This window comes from Chanos chanos, chromosome 10 (genome assembly GCF_902362185.1).
Source record: "Chanos chanos chromosome 10, fChaCha1.1, whole genome shotgun sequence".
NCBI lineage: Eukaryota > Metazoa > Chordata > Actinopteri > Gonorynchiformes > Chanidae > Chanos > Chanos chanos.
The window spans coordinates 21,449,239-21,470,592 of NC_044504.1; the positions used below are offsets into that span (position 1 = coordinate 21,449,239).

Consider the following 21,354-nt stretch of genomic DNA (forward strand, 5'->3'; position numbering starts at 1 on the left):
GATACATAGCACAGATTGAGCAACCAGCAAATGCTGACTTTCTCCGGATTTACGGAAAACACAGAGGGGGGAGGGGCACGAATTGAAAAATGTGAGAGGTCAGGTTTTTTCCCATACTCAGGCTCAGTACTTACACTGGTTCAGCGTCACTTCCAGACATGTCTGTGGTGACTGGGTAAACATGCCAAATAGAGCCCTCTGCCAACAAATGCAATCATGTGAGCAGCATGCTGGGAGCTGATTACTGCAGTGTATGTCTGTAAAAATGTGGAAGCATTATAATTGTTATTCCAGAGCTGTTCTCTCTCTCTCTCTCATTCTCTCACGTGTCTACACACCTACACACAAACGAACATTACAGAGCAGCATTTTCACTGAGTGTGACTTTGTTGCGGGACAAGTTTCGTAATACTGTTCACTGCACAAACAGATGCCTCAACTCCACAGAAGGGAACAACAGGACAGAGACATGGACACATAGACACTCTCTTTACCTTACAGACAAAAAACATCTCCAGACCTAAAGTATACTACTGACATTGTCTGAAATGATCATTAATTGTCCGAAGGCTCACACCCTCATACCCTAACAGAGAGAGTATTATCTAATTCTAAATTTGCCCCTTGGGTTTAGTCACCATGACATAACAGAATAACACTTTGTATTGATAGCGCCACAATAATCTCTCTCTCTCTCACTCTCTCTCTCACTCTCTCACACACATGCGCGCGCACGCACGCACGCGCACACACACACACATTCTATCACTCTCTCACATACATAGCCATGCATTTGCTGACTGGTGGTTGGCATAGTAACTGCATCAGTATCGGTAAGAGTATTGAGAACAGGGTCACAAACCCCAGGGTTCAGGACATGAGAGACTGTCAGTCATCTGAGGACATGCAATACAGAGCAGGCATCTTCAAACGACAGCACACCATACATGGAGACACTGTTCTATTCTAGCTGGTTTTGACAGAAAAACACAGTCTTTGAAGAAACACTCCTGTGCAGTCATGAGAATTATCTGAATGAATTTAAACTTTTGTCCGTGAACAGTTTCCTTGGGAGCCCTTGTGCTACATTCTGCTGTATAAGCTTCAGCCCATGACTTCATCATCCCGGTTTGAGTCCATGTCTAATCATTTTTCCAATAGAATGAATTCCCAGTGACTACACAATATCACACCAGAGAAAATACTGTTGCACTGAATATCAACAAGGGTTTGATTCAGTCACAGACACAAGGCCATAGTCATGGGTTTACAAAACAACTCCAAAAACAAGGCTATTTACTGAGATAATTTGAGACAACACATTAGGATTTTTGTCATTATTGGGCTCTGCCAACAATAATATTTTGTGTGGATTCCATTAGGTAACAAAAGTGTTGCTCAGCAACGCAAACTGTTTCCAGACAACAGGCTTGTTTGCTACTTTTACACTTAGCAGCAGATCTGAAAATTTGCACAGATGAATTCGGCCTTCTCTCTTCCCCCTTATCCTCACCTGACAAACATACATAATTTAAGGCAAAAGTTCCTAGGTGCAAATAAAATCAGAATTTCTAGTAGTCAACGGTTATATCAATGCACCTGTAAATCAGAGTGATGCATTCAGTAATACTGTTATACTGAATATAGGGCTCTTGTCCAATCAAATTAATTGACTGAAACCAATTTTTGTATGATGTCTTAGGTCGCACTGTATCTAAAGTGGAAATCTTCATAAAATGTCCTTCAGTGGATCTGAGATTCGTGCAGAAAACTGTTTGTGTTATGTTACCTAATGGTAAAGTAACTGTCATGTCTCTATCTCTGTCCCTACCTTCCTGTCTCCTGACCAATCAGAGCCAAGCTGGATCTGATTGGCTAACCACCTTGCTCCCCAATTATTGTGTGCAGCTGTCCTCAGTTTGCTACCGCTTTTTGTGAGTGTATTTACCCTGTGTTTCCCACATACTTTTGTGAAGTCTTGCATTTGTTGTCTGTACTGAGCTCGTCCTTGTTCCTAGTTTTCCTTGTTAGCTCTTTGTTTAGCCCTGTTCTGATTGTTTAGCTCTCCAATGTATTGACCTTCGCTGACTCCTGATTTTGACATCGGGTTGCGTTCCAGAAAGTGGGTTTAGTGAAAACTCAGAGTTAATCAACTCAGAGTACAAAGTAAATCTCCTAATAGAAGAGCCCTCTGGCTTCATTCTCCTGTCAAAACAAAGCCATAGGGCTCTTTTATTAGGAACTTTACTAGTTGCTCTGAGTTAACTAACTCAGAGTTTTCACTAAACCCTCTTTTCTGGAACACCCCCCAGATCTGCCAAGTCCCCAGTAGCCAGTTTATGGGGCACCAGACCTTGCCTCTTCATTGACCAGGATTTCGATTACGATTTAGATTTCAATAAAGAACTGTTTGCTTTGCATCCAGCCTCCTCTTAGTTTGTGATGGTAACAAATTCAGTGCCACCTTAAATTTTGCATCTAAAATAGCAATTTAACTCTTAATGCCACAATGTAATATACAGGAAATGCCTTTAATTAAAGTATTTCAAAACAACATTTAATTACAATCCAATGTCAAAACAAGAAAAAAAGAATCTTCATTCTATTCCAATGTATTCTTGTAACAGTAATGTTTGAATTTTAAGTGGTGTCTGATTCGTCTCACAATCTTTTATATACTATGCTATACTATTAAAGTGGTCTTGAGTGTCTTGGAAGGCATTGTGAAACAATGTGTAAAATCACTATTATTGATAATATGTGTCTGATATAAACATGAATGGATTTAACGTGACTGTGGATTTCATGATTTGTTTTTAGAGACAGAGACCATCTGGCTATTTCATAAGTCAAAAAGGAGAAGGTCAAGAGATGTTTCTCAGTATTGTTCCTTGTTTGTTTAGAAATACACCCAGCTGGTTGGCTGAGTTCATACAAACATAAGAGGAAGGTGAATGCTACAATGTCATGTCATGTCTCTGGTTTGACAGTTGGTGATAAAAGTGAAGACTTTCCACGTAATTTAATAAAAAGTGCGCAAGTGTGATGTTTCCCTACACTGTGCATGGAGACCCAATCCTAAACCCCATTTGAGAACTCTCTTGGCTCTAACACACCTAACTCAATTCATTAGCTGAGGTAGATGGGTTAGAGCACAGAGAGCTTAGCACAGACCTAAAATGGGTCAAGCTGTGGGTCTCCACGTGCCAGACTGAGAAACATCTCACTGAACAGAAAAGCTAATAAGTGTTTTGCTGAATTCATTCTCATTTATCACCAAGAACAGTTCACTGAGCGCCCTCTGGTGCGGTTGGAGGAAATTCTTCTCTTTAAGTCATCAGATGGCAAAATCTCTGCTTCAGTGTCAGAAACACATACTGGCAGGCGCATCCTGAGAATTCAGATCAGTGTTTGTTTAGTTGTATGTAACTGTATTTTATGTGAATGTACTAGTGTAAAAAGATGAGTTCATGTGCAGCATTCTGCTGGTGATCCAAAGCACAGGTCCTTAACATTTTTCATTTCCCATTTTTTTCTCTATGTCTGTCCGAACTGGCGGTCCAACCAGCTGTTTTCTGTAAATCAACAAGATCATTACAGCCACTGAGATGAAATTCAGCCTGATAAGAAAACACCAGCTGCATCTTATCCCAATGGTTAAAGTGGATTTAGTAAGTCTATTCACATTGTAATGAATCAGAAGAGATATTTGGAATAATCAAAGTAAAGATTCAGTAAGAAGCTTACTGGATCATATTCTAACTCAAAAATTCTTTCACATTTACGTTTACACATTTAGCAGATGCTTTTATCCAAAGCGACTTCCAAGTGAGGCAAAATACAATCCAAGCATGTAGCCATTAAGGAGCTCACTGTGGCATGAGTGATGCAGCTAAGATCAATATTAGACCAGATACAGGTGCAAGAAAAGTTGAAGACAGCAAAAGAGTGAACTACAGACAGACACAGGTAAAAACAGTACTCATGGACAGGGGCTACAAAAGTGTCAGTGAAGAAGTTATACTTTCATACTGTTATCTGCTAAATCAGACTGAATCTTTCTTCTTCAGTGAAGAACTGAATGACATATTGAACTTATTTTTTTCTGAAACCAAAGGGAATTCAAGAAACACTGACGTCCTATTGTAGTGAAGCCTCTTATTCTACTGGTAAGGTCTGTAGTGTTTGATAAAACTGGCCTTTAGGTCAGTTACACTGATAGTGACAAGTTTGATTCTTACTAATGTTGTGTAACAACTCTTACCCAGTTCCCTCAATGTCTTCAATGGTCTCAGGCAGACACCTCCCCTGTGTCTCAGGCAGCAGACGGGCAAGCAATGCAGCCACCACAGCAATGGAGCCCAGGATCACCTGAGGCAAGGTATTGGACATATCCTCCAACAGGAGAATCAGAGGGGCTATGGCCACGCCCAAGCGGGCCATGAATGAGTTATAGCCCATCCCATTCTGTCTGTTAAAAGCAATTACATACATCACAAGACCACTGAAAGTCATATACAGTCATACATATTTTACATCTATAGAACACACAGAGTGACGGAGTGTAATGTAAAACCTTCATGGTTATAGCATTAGCACTCTTCATGTTGCTACATAAAACATGCTACATAAAACAGTTTGGTTACAAAGTTGTGTCTGGATTGTGAAAAAGTCTAGTATTTGGAATTAGCCATTAACCCGCTCAGACAGTTTTCATTTGTTTCTTCACCAGTCTCTTTTCTTGAAAACATGCAGGGTGCAGGAAAAATTGTCGCGACCAAAAAAATATGATTACTGACCCTCAATCTTCAACATCCTCCCCCATACGAACACACACACACACACACACACACACACACACACACACACCAGAATTTGTGTAACTGGTTTGTACTGGTTTCTCACCTGACGACAGTGGGATAGAGCTCAGAGCTGTAGAGCACAGCTGTGGTGAAGGAGGCAGACGAGAAACCTTTCCCCAACACTGACACAACTGTACGTACTATCCACTGATCTGATAGGATGAGAGAAGCAGTGATTACAAAATTTGATTGGCTCTGGATGATTTATTCAAATGGAAAAACAGAGCACTGACACTTTTCACTGAGCACAGTACTTTATTCCCATATTTGGATGGGATGTAAGGGCCCCAAAATGTGCCTTAAATCAAATCTACCAGAGAGTTTCTGAGTAATCAGTTCAGATATCAAAAACCTATGTTGTGACAATCCTGCAAGGAGGACAGGAGAAATCAGGAGAGGGTATAGACAGAGAGATAGATAAACCATACAATTCTTTTCTCACCTTTAGGTATAAATAGGTTAATGACAAGACTGAGCCCCGCAAACAGCAGCGCCCCAACCTGTATTCGACGACGCCCCATTTTGTCAAACAAGAAATAGAGGCAAATTTTTGCCGGAAACTCGATAAATCCGTACAAAAATTGATTCAGGTAAAGGTCTAATCCAAAACCAGCAATGTTAAAGCTGATACCATAATACGTAGAGGCGACACCGTACCTGAAAGAGAGGGGAAGGAGGGGGGCTGGGGTTGTTATGGTAATCGCAAATGTTATAATTAACGCACTGTTAATTATACAGATCTAGAAACTGTCTTAGGTTGTGGTCTTATACTCACTCATCATCACATTACAAAATATTACAGCATAATGACTATTGTTACTGGCAGTTTGCCTAAACGCTTTAAAAGCAGCAACAAAGCATAATAGGACAGCATAATAAATCCCTTGGCTATGACTGTATATAGCAAAAAGAAGTTAAAAAATTTCTAAATATTGATAGTCACATCAGCTCCTTTCAACTACGTAAGAGAGAAGTTTTCTGTAATGATATAACTGCCAGTATGTCTACCTTCTGTGTTTAAATGGTAAAAGTGTTTTGGTGTTCCACAATACCAGGTAAAGCCAGTGAGTGCTGCAAGCCTCCTCATCTTTGGGGTTCTCACCAAATCAACATACGAATACTTCCTTTGGACTTTCTCTGTCATTACAATACAGGAGAGAGTCTAGAGAGAGAGAGAGAGAGAGAGAGAGAGAGAGAGAGAGAGGGGTGGGGGGTGGGCTTAAACAAATAAAGCAAAAGGAGAGAGAGAGACTGAGGAATTGCATTCTTCAAAGTCCTACAGAGAACCAACAGGACCAGTGTCTAAACCAATCTGACCTCTGGTTTGATCTTGGAGGCGACCCCCTCTCTCCGGTTCTTGCTAGCACATTGCTTCAGGAAATAATGAGCTTTGTCCAGCTGACCGCTGGCTATCAGCCACCTTGCTGACTCTGGGATCCACCTACAGGAGTAGAACAGTCCTTTCCTTCTACTGAATGCATTCATGTTTATATAGATGTATATCATAAATGTGAATATTAACATCCACATCAATGATCCTGCAGTGCAATCTATTCTGGTATTTTTGCAATACATTTTGGAGACAAAAGAGTGTGTTCCCACTGAAAAATTTGGAAATCCGGTGTGAAACTCTTGCTAAAAATATGAGGTAAAAAAAAATAGCATAACCTTGAGCAATCTACGAGAGGTTCTATACTTCAGCTTTGGCTAAAATATCACTAAAATTCACTTAGAATAAAAAAAAATCAAACTTGAATTAATCTCTTCCAGCCCCTTATTAGAATGAAAAAATCTCCAAATGAATTTTAATTGCAGTCATTTGACCTCACCTCCATGTGATTATGGCAATAGCAAGTGGGCTAGTGACAGCAATGGTCAGATATCTCCAGTCTCTCACTCCATATGCAATCCAGGGCAATAGCATGTATCCAAATGACCATCCCAGACTGTCAATCACACCAACCAGCTTCCTACGTTCAATATCCACCCACTCCACATCTGAAAAAAAAAAATGTCAGGAAAACACACATGCACACACGTAGGCACAAGCATACATGCAGAGAGAGAGAGAAAGTGAGATGGGATGGGGTGAGAGGTTGTGTGAACAATTGCAGTGAACGAGAGAGAGAGAGAGAGACCCACTTAGGACACTGGAGACAATGACAATCCCTGTGATACTGAAGCCAGTGAAGAACCTCAGAACAGCAAACATGATAAAAGATGAGGCAAAAGCACTGGACATTGCAAATACCATCGCGGTCAAGTATGAGATCAACAACGTTGTCTTACGCCCGTACCTGTAAAAACACATGAAGCCACAGAGGTATGTGAACTGGTATGTATGCATTCAGGGTTTCAGAATTTATTTATGCTCAATTTATTAATCAAACTAAGCTTTACATTTTGCTGTGTAGGTGGGTAAAAAAAAACAAAAACAAAGGCACATAGTGACAGCAGACCACATACGAATAATGTACCTATCACTTAAACTGCCAAACATCATGGCACCAAACATCACCCCGACAAAGAATATGGTTGTGGTGGCTTTGTTCAGTCCCCTATTCTCACACACCAGATCCCACTGTGACAAGGAGACAGACAGCTTTGGATGTCAGATAAATCTAAAACCAGGATAAGACTCATGTACTGAATGTACTGAACCAAATATAATTGTGTTTTCATGTTGTTTATTTGTTTACTTTTTTTTCCAAGGAAATGAGCAGTTCTTTACCTGAGTGGCTATTGTACTGGTGAAGGTAGTGTTGTCATAAACCCATCCATTCTGGCACTGGACTGTAGGGGCTCCAGTAGAGTTGGAGTTCACCAGGAGGTGAAATTGGGGTTCTGAGAACATCTGACAAGAACTAAGTTTCCCACTCTCCATTACTGGAACACTAACAGTCAATCTCTCCTCCAGGCTCAGATTCCCAAAGAGGCCATCATCCCCGTCCAGAGAGCTGATGTCACAGTGGTGAGAGGGTATGGCAGCAATATAGTTGTTGAGCAGGAAATGACACGGCAAGGTGAAACGGCCAACAAATGTGATAAAAAGGACTGTCTTCTGGAATCTTCCAAAGCCATTAATTTCTGAGAGGAGATCCTCAAACTTCATATTTACTCTCAAAATCCTGTCAACAAATTCACTTTCTTCCAAATCCTTCCTTTCTCTTCTCTTCTTCTCTCTTGTCTGTTTCTCACTCACTCGTTTGACTTATTTTCTTTCCTTGTCCCTGTGTCTGACTTATGTACTTTGTTGTCCTCTGGCCTCCCTCTGTCTCTTTCCCTTCCCAACTGTGAAATAATTGGAGCCGGATGACAATTCAGTTTTTCCACGCTCCAAAGGTTGGCAGTTGAATGAGTCTGCTGAAATGGACTAGATAAACATTTTTGCTGTAAATCTTTGACTTGCCATTTAAACTACTTTAGTCATCGCAGAATTTCTTTTTATTCAAATCACAGAGTCAGAAAAAACATTGACAAAGAAAGAGGAAAATTTTGAAATGGTGTTTAATTAATGTGAGATTTCATAGGACAGAGATCAAATTCACAATTTCACTAACAGATGTTTTGAATGAAAAATTGTTATGAAATAATTGAACAATACACTCTAACAATTTTAAACATCACAATTCCACTTTAATTCCTAAGTTCTCAAAACATCATAATTACATCATAAATTCACAAAATAGACAGAAATTTAGAATTTTTGTAACATCACCTTAAATTTCCATGTTGATTCTTCACTAACAATTCAACTTTAAAATTTTACTATGTAATACCAGCACACATATTGCCTCAGCTCGGACGAACAGCTTCTCTCTGTAGCTCATACAAATGCTCAGGCATGCAGATCGACCTTTTCCTGAGAAAATAATGAAATGTTGGTAAATGAATATAGTTTCCAAGTATAACAGTGCATTTCTCTAACCTGTTTTTAACTTGATTTAACTCTTAGTTTAAACTCTAATGCACTAAAATCATCTTTCATCATTGTCTTTAGGTTTAAACTACAACCTATACACAATTGGAACTATAATTTAAACAATGATAATCTAGTTGTGAGTTATCTATTCATATCATACTGGGTATAATGAAACTTTATTAAGTTTTTTTACTGAATATGAGCCTAAACCATCTTATCTAGACTTGGGATTAATAAAGAAAAACAGGAATAAAGAAATCAATTTAACCACAGGAGCAAATGATGTTAACAGCTTCAATGAGATGACAGTGCTCTTCGTGGTTAATGAGACTAATTTCAGTGGTTTGGTTTCACAGTACTAACTGAGGCATCTGGTTTAATGAGACTTAATTGGTTTTCCTCATTAAACGAGCAAAGCTGAGTTACTTACGACATAGAATCTAAATTTTATTATCTGATTAAACGGGAGTAAAGTCCAAATCTAAGCCAAATAAATTGAACAGGTGAGTTTAAAGAAGATTATTGAATTATCTAATTTAATACTGATTGAATCAGCTATTACTCATACTTGGTAACTTTTAGAGTAAACTGAATTTAACTGGATTAATGAAATTTACCAAGGCTGAGTTACGCAATGTTCAATAATAATGTGTAAATGTAATAATGTGTTTCCTTTATGAAACAACTCTGAATTTTGCAGAACAATCAGTGGCAATCCTAGTTAACTGGTACAATAGCATTACATTGGGATACCTGGTTTGTTCAATGTCATCGATGGTCTCAGGTAGCCTGACATTGCGGGTCTCAGGGAGAAGCAGGGCAAAAAAGCCAGCTGTGATGGCAACAGCACAGAACAAAACCTGTGGCAGAGCAACCCAAACTTCATCCAGCAGGCTCACCAGTGGGGCCACTGCCACGCCCAAACGAGAAACAGAGGAACTGTAGCCCAATCCATTCTGCCTGGAAGCAAAGAGCACATATATATATGTGTGTGTGTGTGTGTGTGTGTATGTATGTATATATGAATAGCTAAGCAGGCAAACACAAATGAATTCCGTACTGACAAGAAATGAACCTTAGCTACCCATAATCAAGAACAGAAATAATCAATAAAGATATGAATAGTGCTCACCGTAAGACAGTGGGATAGAGCTCAGTAGTGTAGAGGAACACAGCGGTAAAAGAGGCCTCAGAAAAGCCTTTACCCAGGACTGCTACAATAGTACGAGGCAACCACATGTCTGAAAGAAAACAGTTTATTCACCGACACACAAGATTGTTGTGGATTCAACCCTCATACAGTCTTAGCAAAAGTCAGAATGAGTACTTGTACTCAAGTGCATGTAAGCATTAGAGTAATAACGTCCTGTTGTATAAAATAACACCCAGACAACCCCAACTGCTACTACCATCTCAAAAACAGGCCCCTCATCATCCCCATCCTTCATGTCCAGAACATACCTTTGGGAATGACAACGGTGATGGCAATGCAGACTCCGGTAAGGATCATGCTTCCCGCCTGGCTATACCTGCGGCCTAGTTTGTTGAGACTAACATAAATCATGAGTTTTCCTGGCAACTCGATGGTGCCATAGATGAACTGGGTGAGGTAGAGATTGATTCCAAAACCAGTGATGTTCAAGCTGATGCCGTAATATGTGAACGCAACTCCGTACCTGGAGACAATAACAATGCATTTCTGGATTCTTCTGAGAGTGGAGTAGTTACTTACAGAATGGAAAATTACTTTGAATTTTTTATGGTAGCTTAAGAAATATATGAGGATGAACCTGCAAAGCATAACTCAAGAGCTTGATTCTGAGCACTTGGTTGGTGCTGTGTACAAAAAGTGTGAGTATTCCAAAAACATACATGAATTTCCCATCATATTCATGAGTATATCTTTTTGTTGATTTTTGTTCAGTCAGCATTATGATGAAATGCTGACTAATCATATGATTTCTATGAAAATGGCTTGCACTAAATCTGTGCACAGTATTGTTTGGAGCTGCACTTGGGGGAAGCTGTGTTTGAAAAAGATCTCACATACCAAGTGATTCCAGTGAGCAAAGCAAGTCTCCTCAACTTAGGAGTTCTGATTAGATCCAGGTACGAGTACTTCCGGTTTCCCTTGTCCTCACTGACAATGACGGTCGACAGAGTCTATGTGATCAATTGTCAAAAGGCAAAAATCAGGAAACAGGCAGCATTAGAATGAAAGCTACTCATGGGAGCAGACAGGTCACGTCTTAATGCTATCAGAAATTCCACCAGCTGAGTCCGTTGTCTAAATCACACATGCCCTGTATTGATGGAGCAGCAGATAATTAGGTATTAGTCTTGGTTATTTTATGCATTTGTTTCTCTATTGTGCTTTTAAGTAGTTTTTTTTATTGAGTAATGAAAAACTGATCTTTGATCATCCTGTTTTTAGGACTTCTCTAAAATGTGCGATGTACTTAATTTGAATCTTTCACTCATAAACAGCTCAGTTCTATGGCTAATTAGCCTGGGCAACTTCCCATACTCTGCTCCCATAGTCACACTCTTACTGTACATTTACATTTATATTTATTCATTTAGCAGATGCTCTTATCCAAAGTGACACAAAGTTGGTACAATACCTTGGTACAATATCTTACTTGGGTACTGATGTCTTTCAGGTTGTGTTCTCTGTGATTGGCCAAGGCACAGCAGCTCAGGTAGTGATGGGCCTCTTCCAGTCTCCCATTGGCTAGCAGCCAACGGGCAGACTCAGGAATCCACCTGTGAATGAGTAGATCAGCTCGAATATCTGTGAAGTCTATGTGGCTAGTCAAGGGTTTAGTGAGAGTATATGATTTTTTAAGATTTATTTCTTTATTTCTTTTCATTTTTATGTTACTCACCGCCATGTGATAGCAGCTAGTACCAAGGGAGACGTTACGGTAATGGTTAGGTATCTCCAGTCTCTGATGAAGTATGCAATACCTGGCAACACCATTGTGGAGATGGACCAATCAAGACTCACTATTACGCCAACAAATGTCCTGTGTTTGATGTCTACCCACTCAACACCTGTTAACAAAGGAGAATTCTTGTAACAATAACACCACTTTCATGCTGACATTATACTGTTTCCACACTTATTTTGCTAAATGTTAGTCATATGTATACATGCCTTAAAGCTAAATTCATAACAATTAATGACTCATTAAGACAAAATAATCATTCAAATATCGATTTAAGGATGTACTACATCATCCTCTTGCCACTTGTGCACAGAATAACCAGTCAGACTAAATAAATTAGGTATTTCTAGCTACCCAATTTACTTTTTCTAACCTCAGATCTCTAGGGCAAAACATTAAACTCAAGCTGTCTTAAAGCCTTGCACCAAAGTGATTTAAGCTATGCACTGATGTGATTGCACACCCAGGAGTACCCACAAAGGACAATAGAGATGATGCTGATGCCTGTGATCCCAAAGCCCGTGAAGAACCTCATGACTGCAAACATGGTGAAGGAGTGTGAGAGGGCGCTAGCCACACCAAAGCAAATGGCCATCAGGTAGGAAACCATCAGCATCCGTTTTCTGCCATATCTGAAACACAGACATGTAGACTAATGGATTAATTATGGCACAAAAGAAACAAAATCAAATTTATCTCAAAGACAAAGCCAGCTTGTGCTCACATATTTTATGGGTATAAATACTGGCTTGAGGTAGGAGAGTTTGGTTTGAGTAGCTTGCTTGAACCTGCCATATTTGGCCATAGAAGATATGAAAATTTGGCTCAAGTATACTTCATTCATTCATTCATTCATTTTCTAAGCTGCTTATCCTAATCAGGGTTGCGGAGGGTATTGGAGCCTATCCCAGCGCTCATTGGGCGAAAGGCGGGGAAAGACCCTGGACAGGTCGCAAGTCCATCGCCGCTCAAGTATACTTGCCTTAACTTTATTTTTGGAAGGGCCATGACACTGCAGTTCTGAGTGCTTTGGTAAAATATTTTCATAATTTTTTCAATACTTGTTAACTAGATTAGGCAAATGCCCAGACTTGCTGTCAAATGACTTGTGATCCCACCTGTCACTTAAGCTGCCAAATGTGGTTGCTCCAATCATGACTCCAATAAAGAAGATGGTGGCTGAAGCTTTATTCATTCCTTTTTGGTGACAGACCAGATCCCACTAAGGGAGAGAAATGGTTGTTATGGCAGTTAGTGTCAGCTAAGCATGGACATATCGGAAGCAAGAAGTTGTTTATTTGCAAGAAAGAAAAAAACATGGGGGATTCACGACAAAAAAGAATGAACAATATTAGATGAAAAAAGTGTTTAACACACATACACACTATCCATTATATATTGCACACAGACATTATGTACACACATTATGAACACACACAAATACACAATTTCTATTACCTGCATAGCCAAGGTGTTTTTGAAGGTACTGTTGTCATAAACCCATCCATCCTGGCACTCGACTGTAGGGAGTCCTGTCGAGTTGGAGGAGTTCAGCAGGAGGTGAAACTGGGGCTCTGAAAACATCTGACAAGAACTATGTTTCCCATCCTCCAATACTGGAACACTAACTGTCATTTTCTCCTCCTGACTTAGATTCCCAAAGAGGCCGTCGTCCCCATCCAGAGAGCTGATGTCACAGTGGTGAGATGGTATGGCTGCTATGAAATTGTTCAGGAGAAAATGAAATGGGAGAGTGACCCGAGGGATCACCAGCAGGACCATCAGTGTGATTTGGTAACGTCCAAATCCCCCAACTTCTGCCAAGAGATTCTCAAACTTCATTCCTCAGTCTCTGAATTAGCTTCAAGAAGTTAAAGACAAATTTTGTACAGTCAAAGGATAGTCTGTCTATGACAATTTAGTTCAAGTTGCCATTGTAGGATGTGGAAGAGGTGAGTTTTAATGTGGGCAGTGGCTATTAGTTAACCCTTACATAAGAACACATCTATTCATTCACTGGATGTGTCATTTATTGACATGTGACAAAAAGACAGAGAAAGAGTAACTGAGCAAGAAAACCATACATAAGGCATTGCACACTGGACTGAACAGACTGTGGCCATACACCTATACAAATGATTGAATAAACAGGGAGGTTTTAGGTATTGTATTGCGCTCTTTCTCTCTCTCTCTCTCTCTCTCACACACAAACACACACACACACATACATACACACCAGATTGGTGGATGGCACGTAAATCATTACTAAATCTTGTACAGCATTAACAAGAAACAGAACTTCATCACATAATTTACAAGAAATAGATACCCAAGACTAGTGGCTTTGCCTTCAAAATAACTTTATTTGTAAATGTATCACAAACATAAAAGAATAAAACATACATCAACTCCAAAAGAAAAAAAAGGAACGATTTTTGACTCATGTCAAACATGTTTTAGATTCGTGGTTAAACTTTATAGACATGAGTCAGTAGCAATTGCAACCCATTGCAGTTCATAGAAAAGTCAGTTGGGTTTTTCTTGAGTCTTACAACAAAGACTGTGCCCAAAGGCCAAAAGTCCATCTTAGTCAAGCTATACAGGCACAACAGAAAAGAACTTCAACAGTCTCAAACTGAAAAAGGAATATATATAAATCAAGCAAAACCTATACATGAAGCAAACAAAGTATAGAGTAAAACACTTCAACAATCCACTAGCATACATTTCAGACTTCTTTAATGATCTGGAATAAAGAATAGGCTCCAATCTTTTAAGGTATGTGCATAAGACAAAATTTAATGTCACTGCTGTAACACAGACTTGTTCTAAATATACGTGGCCCCATCTAAAACATAAAAAAGATTAAACACAATGCCTTTGAAAATAAATGAAAATTCACAGTAAAAGGAGAGATCTTTGATCACCCTTGGGCTCTTGGAACATCAGTGCAAGAAAAGACAGCAGCATTCCTGAGTGTTTTCTGTGTAATATGTGAGTAGAGGAACCTACACTACAAAACATTAAAATTTATTACACTGAAGAGAAAATGCATGATATTTTCTATACATTTGGTGTGTGATAGCCCTTTACAGAGCAACAGAAGCGTGGCTCATTTAGAGAGGTCCCATGGGCAGGTTTGTATCATGTTTAACTTTTTCTGTTATGTCGTAAAACCTGAAGATTTGCCAAAACTATGGAAAACTATATAAAAAAAAAAGTCATTGTCTTAAAATACTGTCGTCTGAGACCACTTTCTGTGTGTTTTCTTATTAACAGTCAGATGACTGACTTATCTCAGATGTTGTCAGTGAAGTCTGTTGCTGGATGGTATGTGGCTTTAGTAGAGTGTCACTTTTGGGAGATGAAGCAGAGTTCCTGAAAGACAACACAGAGCACAAAGTAATTATCCTTAATCCAAGTTTCTTGTTTGGAAAATTCTTAAATTTTGCTGCCATTTTTACCCAATTCTCCTACTCAGAAGGCACTTCCACCCTCAACATTTTTTTTACCTTCAGATCTTCTCACTCTCTACCAATGAGCCCATTTGTAGCCAAAGATTCATAAGGAATAGGAGGTGATAGAGGGCACTGTTATCCAACAGGTCTTTGTAGTTTTTCAGATGTTTCCTCTCACTTCAGTCATATTCAAAACTTAGATGGTAAATTCTTGAGGATACCACACTCTATTTACATGTTTGATTCTGTTTGTTTGACTGTTCCATCTGATTTCAGTTTTTTTTTAAGTGCATCCCACTTTTCAAATCAAGTCTTCAGGTTACACAACTGCTTCTGATCGCCCCCCCTCCCCAGGATTACTTTTAAGCTCTCATGGACACGGTAAAGTAAATACTTACCACTTTCAAAATGCATACGACAACACAAATCACTTTAAGTAACATTTTCCGTACCTGTTGTTCTCAATGTCTTCGATAAATTCAGGCAATTGGATATTTCTTGTCTCTGGCAGGAGACAGGCAACTAGCCCAGCAAAGATGGCCACAGAACTGAAAACCACATTTGGAAGGAGCTTCCACGTATGTTCCAACAGGATAATCAGAGGGGCAACCGACACACCCAGTCGAGCAATAAATGATGTGTAGCCAATCCCATTCTGCCTGAAAAGTAAAACACAGGTGCATTTGGTTGGTGCAGTGCAAGATAGGAACCGCAAGTTGGTAACATTTCCAGTCCGTCATTAAGTGTGACATACACTCTAATAGAGTGCGAGTCCATTGAGCATTCCACTAACCTTTAATGAGGCACCAGAACATGGTCAGATGCAAATATGCATGACAAGAAAAAATGGGGAGCTGATATAGTGGAACCCTGACTAATAGTTCTTTTCCATTAGGACGGCCCTGGTGCCAGCGTGAAGCCAGTTCTGCCTCGATGCCTTTTGAGAACCAGCCCACATTTCCACAGGTTTGGGAACCGAATGTTACGTTGAGAAAGTTGGGATCATCTTGGTGGGGAAAATATCATGGCAAACAGCACATCTGCTTTGCTTGCTTTTTATAAATGTACTTTTACACTAGGCTTCCACACAGCGAAACACCTTGCGAATTTCACCCCCCACGTTTTGCTATTTTGCATCCATTTAAGTGCTTTGTTGTCATACATTTCCAAGAGGACTAACTGTTTTTCTAGGGTTAACCACTAGAGGTTGCTGAGGCATAAATAATGCAATCATGGAATTTGGTAAAACCATTGTGCAGTTCTGAGAACAACATGAAAAGAAATGTTAAGATTGAGACTGTTTAAACCTTTAAAGCTGAATATCAAGTCTCTATAATCTTAACTGTCGTAAATTTGTAGAGAATATCCAGAATTAGCAAACTGAGGTCTTGACAACACTTTCATTTCACTGAGGTTTTCAGGAACATTACTACAGTCAGGTTGCATTAAATTCGGTTTGGAACTAAAAAGTGTCAACAACCACATCTCTGCAGCGGTCAGTAGAGCATCATGTACAGTTCACGTCAGTAAAACCTTTGACATTCGGTCACAAGAAAATCATGTTAATTTTTCTTGACGTGTGAGAAAAAAAAGTCACTCATAAAATCATTTCCAGAACAGTAAGTCAAATATAAAATCCAAAGATAGACACATTCAATGAAATATGTTCTCTGACTTAAAAAATGGAGCACAAGCTTCATTGATCTGTCTATTCAGCTTTCACTCTTTGGCTAGACATGTTTCAGGTGAGGCGGTTTTTGTTGAGAGGGAGAATGAGTCAGAGAAGCTGTTTCTACGGTGTGCCTGAAATGAGGTGAGATGACAGTTGAGTGGCCTGCAGTGCGCCTTTAACCTTACCTGACCACTGTAGGGTAGAGCTCAGTAGTGTACAGGAACATGATGGTAAATGCTGCTTCAGACAGGCCTTTACCCAAAACAGCTACCACTGTGTGGAGCACCCAGAAAACTAAGGAGGAGGAGAAATACAAAAAAAACAAAACATATTTTGGTCCCTACAACACCATAAACAAACAAAACGGAATTAGTAGTTCAGTATTGGTCCTACCCTGTGGGACAACCATATTGATAATGAGACAGACTCCAGTCAGCAGGAGGGTCCAGATCTGCCCTGGCTTTCTGCCAACCTTACTAAGAAAGTAGTAGACACCCACTTTTCCAGGAACTTCTATCAAGGCATAAATGAACTGAGTGAGGTAGATGTTCAGGCCAAATCCTGTTATGTTGAGACTTATGCCATAATATGTAAAGGCTACTCCAAACCTGTAGGGGGTGACAGAGCAGGGAAATAGACTTTCAGTTGCAGTAACCTTACAAGGTTTTAAATGGTTAATCTGTATTTGGTTCAGTTTAAACTAAAAAAAAGAGGTCAAGCATGTTTTCCCCTGTGCTTCCAGGAACAAAATAGAATTGAAGTTGCTGAATGATTTATAATTTAGAATTTTCTCTTTTGTCCATTATCTACTTTAATTTAAACTAGAAAATTTAGAAAATCTGTTCAGTATACCTTCCACTGACTATATCTGGCTCCACCAGTGAATTATAAAGGTAAATAAAAATGAGATGTCCATCTATGTTCAGCAAACTATTTCCTCACCAAACAATGCCTGTACAAATCGCCAGTTTACGGATGTTTGGAGTTCGGATCAGATCCAGAACCGTGTACTTCCTGTCCTCCTTCACAATGGTCACTGAACTAGCCAATGTCTGTGAATTACAAACATGCACCCACACACATACACACACGCACACAAATAAGATGAATATACCTTGGGCAGAGTGAGCACAAAGCAGTATTGATTGAATATAAGTATAAAATGCACTTTTAGTTGTAATTTAGAGTTTGCACAGTGAAAAGGTGATGGGATAATATTGTGCCACCTCTACAGTAATGTCAGCCATGGCGTTGGTGCATTGGTTCATTTCAGCACATCTCTGCAAGTACATGTGGGCCTCAGAAGGCCGTCCATTGGCAACTAGCCAACGGGCTGACTCAGGAAGCCACCTATCAGAATACAAACACAACAGAAAAGCAAGGGATTCATTCACAAGTGCTTTAAATAGACTACCACGAGGAAGTTGTACAGCAGTCAAAACATTCTGCATTACCAATAACAATAAGATGCCCTAACAAATAAAGTGACTAGTCAACAATTTATAAAATCAGGATAGGTAATGACTCATCTATTTACTTAATGAATTAGTTGGATGACACTTAATTATATCTTAGCTAGCGATGGGTTTGTTGTTTAAATACTGGGTTGGTTGATAAGACACTGCAGGAAAGGGAGAATAATGAAAGGGACAGACAAAAGCTGACTGAGCGAAAGTAGGAAGAGAAGAAGGAAGGAAGATGATGAAACTCACCACCACAAAATGATTGACAGCAGCAATGGGGAGGTGACTGCTAGGACTAGCCAATGCCATTCTTTCACAAGGAATGCTATGCCAACAAGTAACAGGTTTCCTATTGTCCAATCAAGACTGACGATCACTCCAGCAAATGTGCGGTGCTCAATGTCAAACCATTCCACACCTGTCAGTTAAAAACACCATGTATCACTTAATGCACATAGTACAGTATATGATGAATTCGTGTCTTCAGAATGTTGACTTAGAATCTTAGAATTAGAAGCTGTCTGTTTGAGAAGAAGTTACTACATCCAAAATGAGAGGAAGAGAGGAGAACAGAAACATAAAGAAAACAGAGAGACCAGACTCACTTACTGAGAACAATGGAGATGATGCTGATGCCAGTGATAGCAAATCCAGTGCAAAAGCGCATGACGAGGAAAATGATGTAGGATGACGAAAGAGCGCTGGCCACACTGAACATTATGGTGGATATGTAGGCTAACATTAACATGGGTTTCCGCCCAAACCTACAAAGGGACAAATCACACACACACACACACACACAAAGGCGTGAGACAGATATCAAATCAATGGTGCCTTTAGCTGTTAAAGAGCACAAAATAGTTTATATTTGAATCTGACCTGTCACTCAGGAGGCCAAACAATGGAGCTCCTATCATCACTCCTATGAAGAAGATGGTGGCAGTGGCTCTGCCCAGTCCAGTCCTGTCACAGACCAGATCCCACTGCAAGAGAGGGACAGAGAGAGGAAAGACCACAATAAGAGACATAACCACATGTTTTACAAATGTTGGTGGTTGCTACAACCAGAATAACTTCTGAATATTTAGCTGTAAACAAATGTCATGTTGCCAGCATCAACTGTAACCCCTCCTTGTTCTTTTATTAAATAGAAAGTGTTGATTCACTAGAAAGAGAAGAGGGTGTGCTGGCCCTGAGGTTAATATTCAGAGGCTCCTCTTGATGTGTGATTCTGTAGGATGAGAACAAAAGTCTGCACTGACTGTGGCCTTCCCTAATTCTCTTCATTGCTTCCTTCATTGTGAGCTTGCTCTCTTAATTTACAGGATGAATGTCAGTTTTGCTAGAGACTCTGTAAGGCATTCATCTACAGTTCTATTTTATTTTATTTAAGATTTTAGCAATTTAAGCAAAACAGGGTACAAGGTTTTTACCTGAGTGGCTAATGTACTGGTGAAAGTGCTGTTGTCATAAACCCATCCATCCTCGCACTGGACTGCGGAGAGTCCAGCAGAGCTGGAGGAGTTCAGGAGGAGGTGAAATTGGGGCTCTGAGAACATCTGACAAGAACTACGTTTCCCATCCTCCATTAATGGAATAGTAACAGTCAACTTCTCTGCGTGACTGAGATTCACATAGAGACCATCATCCCCATCCAGAGAGCTGATGTCACAGTGGTGAGATGGTATGGCTGCTATGAAGTTGTTCAGGAGGAAATGGCATGGCAAGGTAACACGAGAAATGCTCTGTATTAGAACTATCATAATTTGATACTTCCCAAAACCATTGATTTGTGAGAGAACACTGTCAAACTTCATGATGTCAAGAGGACAAGACTTCACACTCCCTGGTGTGTGTGCACATATGTCTTTGTGTGTGTATATGTGTGTAGTGGAGAGGTAATACTATCTGACTTGTATCTATGTACTCTAAAGTTAACTGAAACATATACTCTCTAACTATTGTACACTAAGTTTAAATATCAGGCTGAAGAACTCTTGGAGGTAACTTAACTAATTATCCCAGTTCTACTTAGATTCTATCACCATAAATCTGAGATCCCAGAGAACTGGAGTGGACCATGGGGCACACGGTGGAACCAACTAATCAGAATGGAGTTGTGGACATCACACTGTGAGATGTGCAGTTCCCATGTCAAAATAGGCTTGCTGATGTTTAATCCTTTGGTCCTGAGGACAGATGCTGACTCTCAAACAACTGCACACTGTGGAGATACAAAGAGCCAAAAAGGATAGAGGTGAGAGAGAGAGAGAGAGAGAGAGAGAGAAAGAGAAAGAAAGAAAGAGGAGGAGATGGGGGGTGACAAAGAGATTAAAAAAAACAAAAAACGGATGTGACACATCAGAAAAATGCGCTGTCACTTCATCAGGTCAGATCAGACAGAATCAGTGGGATGCCCCTAAAAGTTAAACATATTTAACAAATATAATATTTTCAGTTAAAACAAAACCTTAGAAATGGATACCAAATTTGATCATTTTCACCAGAATTTAAATGATAAGCTATGTATTTGGTTATTCGCATCAAAAGATGGATGTACTAGAGACCTCTATGCCTTACTAAATACTGTTACGTTTTGTAATAAACATCACTGTCCCAGTGATTGCTAGTCCGGAACTCGTTACTATATCACCAGACTGAGGCTGACAAGGGCTTGCATTGCATATAAAAATAGTTCGCGTCCATTTTTGTCCATCTCTTGTCTAGCTCACGTGTAATTTGAAGACTTTACCACTGTGTGGCCTTTTGGGGTAACATCACAGGCAAATTGGGGCACTTCACATAGAAAATAGTTTTCAATTGTTAATTTCGAACCTCAGGCAATAAATATTACGTTATACAGTTTTAAAATTTAAAATAAAATAAAATAAAAGGACCACATTGCCGTTCCTTATACAACCATCATTTGTTCGCTACCCCACATCCGCTGGATCTTACCCTCGTTAGCAGTTCTGCCATTCAGCTGTTGCCAATTCGATTCCTTTTCTGTGACTAAGCTCTTCTTC

The 21,354-nt window shown here is 39.6% G+C and overlaps 3 protein-coding genes across 3 annotated transcripts; all 3 read right to left on the reverse strand.

Annotated features, from left to right (window-relative positions):
- Nucleotides 1–1,944: 1,944 nt before the first annotated feature.
- On the reverse strand, nt 1,945–7,980 carry LOC115823425 (solute carrier family 22 member 7-like). The gene is made up of 10 exons (XM_030787475.1): nt 7,594–7,980; nt 7,340–7,443; nt 7,005–7,159; nt 6,692–6,860; nt 6,180–6,303; nt 5,915–6,024; nt 5,305–5,519; nt 4,906–5,014; nt 4,265–4,471; nt 1,945–2,023 (listed from the first exon to the last, which is right to left on the reverse strand). Exons 1-10 carry the CDS (start codon nt 7,972–7,974, stop codon nt 1,945–1,947), a joined length of 1,653 nt encoding a protein of 550 aa, XP_030643335.1. The 5' UTR covers nt 7,975–7,980.
- A 1,478-nt stretch (nt 7,981–9,458) lies between these two features.
- slc22a7b.1 (solute carrier family 22 member 7b, tandem duplicate 1) lies at nt 9,459–13,577 on the reverse strand. The gene is made up of 9 exons (XM_030787476.1): nt 13,194–13,577; nt 12,854–12,957; nt 12,213–12,367; nt 11,673–11,841; nt 11,427–11,550; nt 10,835–10,947; nt 10,246–10,460; nt 9,917–10,025; nt 9,459–9,744 (listed from the first exon to the last, which is right to left on the reverse strand). The coding sequence occupies exons 1-9, from the start codon at nt 13,575–13,577 to the stop codon at nt 9,459–9,461; spliced, it is 1,659 nt and encodes a 552-aa protein (XP_030643336.1).
- Nucleotides 13,578–15,249: 1,672 nt separating this feature from the next.
- LOC115823427 (solute carrier family 22 member 7-like) lies at nt 15,250–20,145 on the reverse strand. The gene is made up of 10 exons (XM_030787477.1): nt 19,762–20,145; nt 19,208–19,311; nt 18,938–19,092; nt 18,578–18,746; nt 18,092–18,215; nt 17,808–17,917; nt 17,259–17,473; nt 17,051–17,159; nt 15,646–15,852; nt 15,250–15,370 (listed from the first exon to the last, which is right to left on the reverse strand). Exons 1-10 carry the CDS (start codon nt 20,143–20,145, stop codon nt 15,250–15,252), a joined length of 1,698 nt encoding a protein of 565 aa, XP_030643337.1.
- Between the last annotated feature and the right edge of the window lie 1,209 nt (nt 20,146–21,354).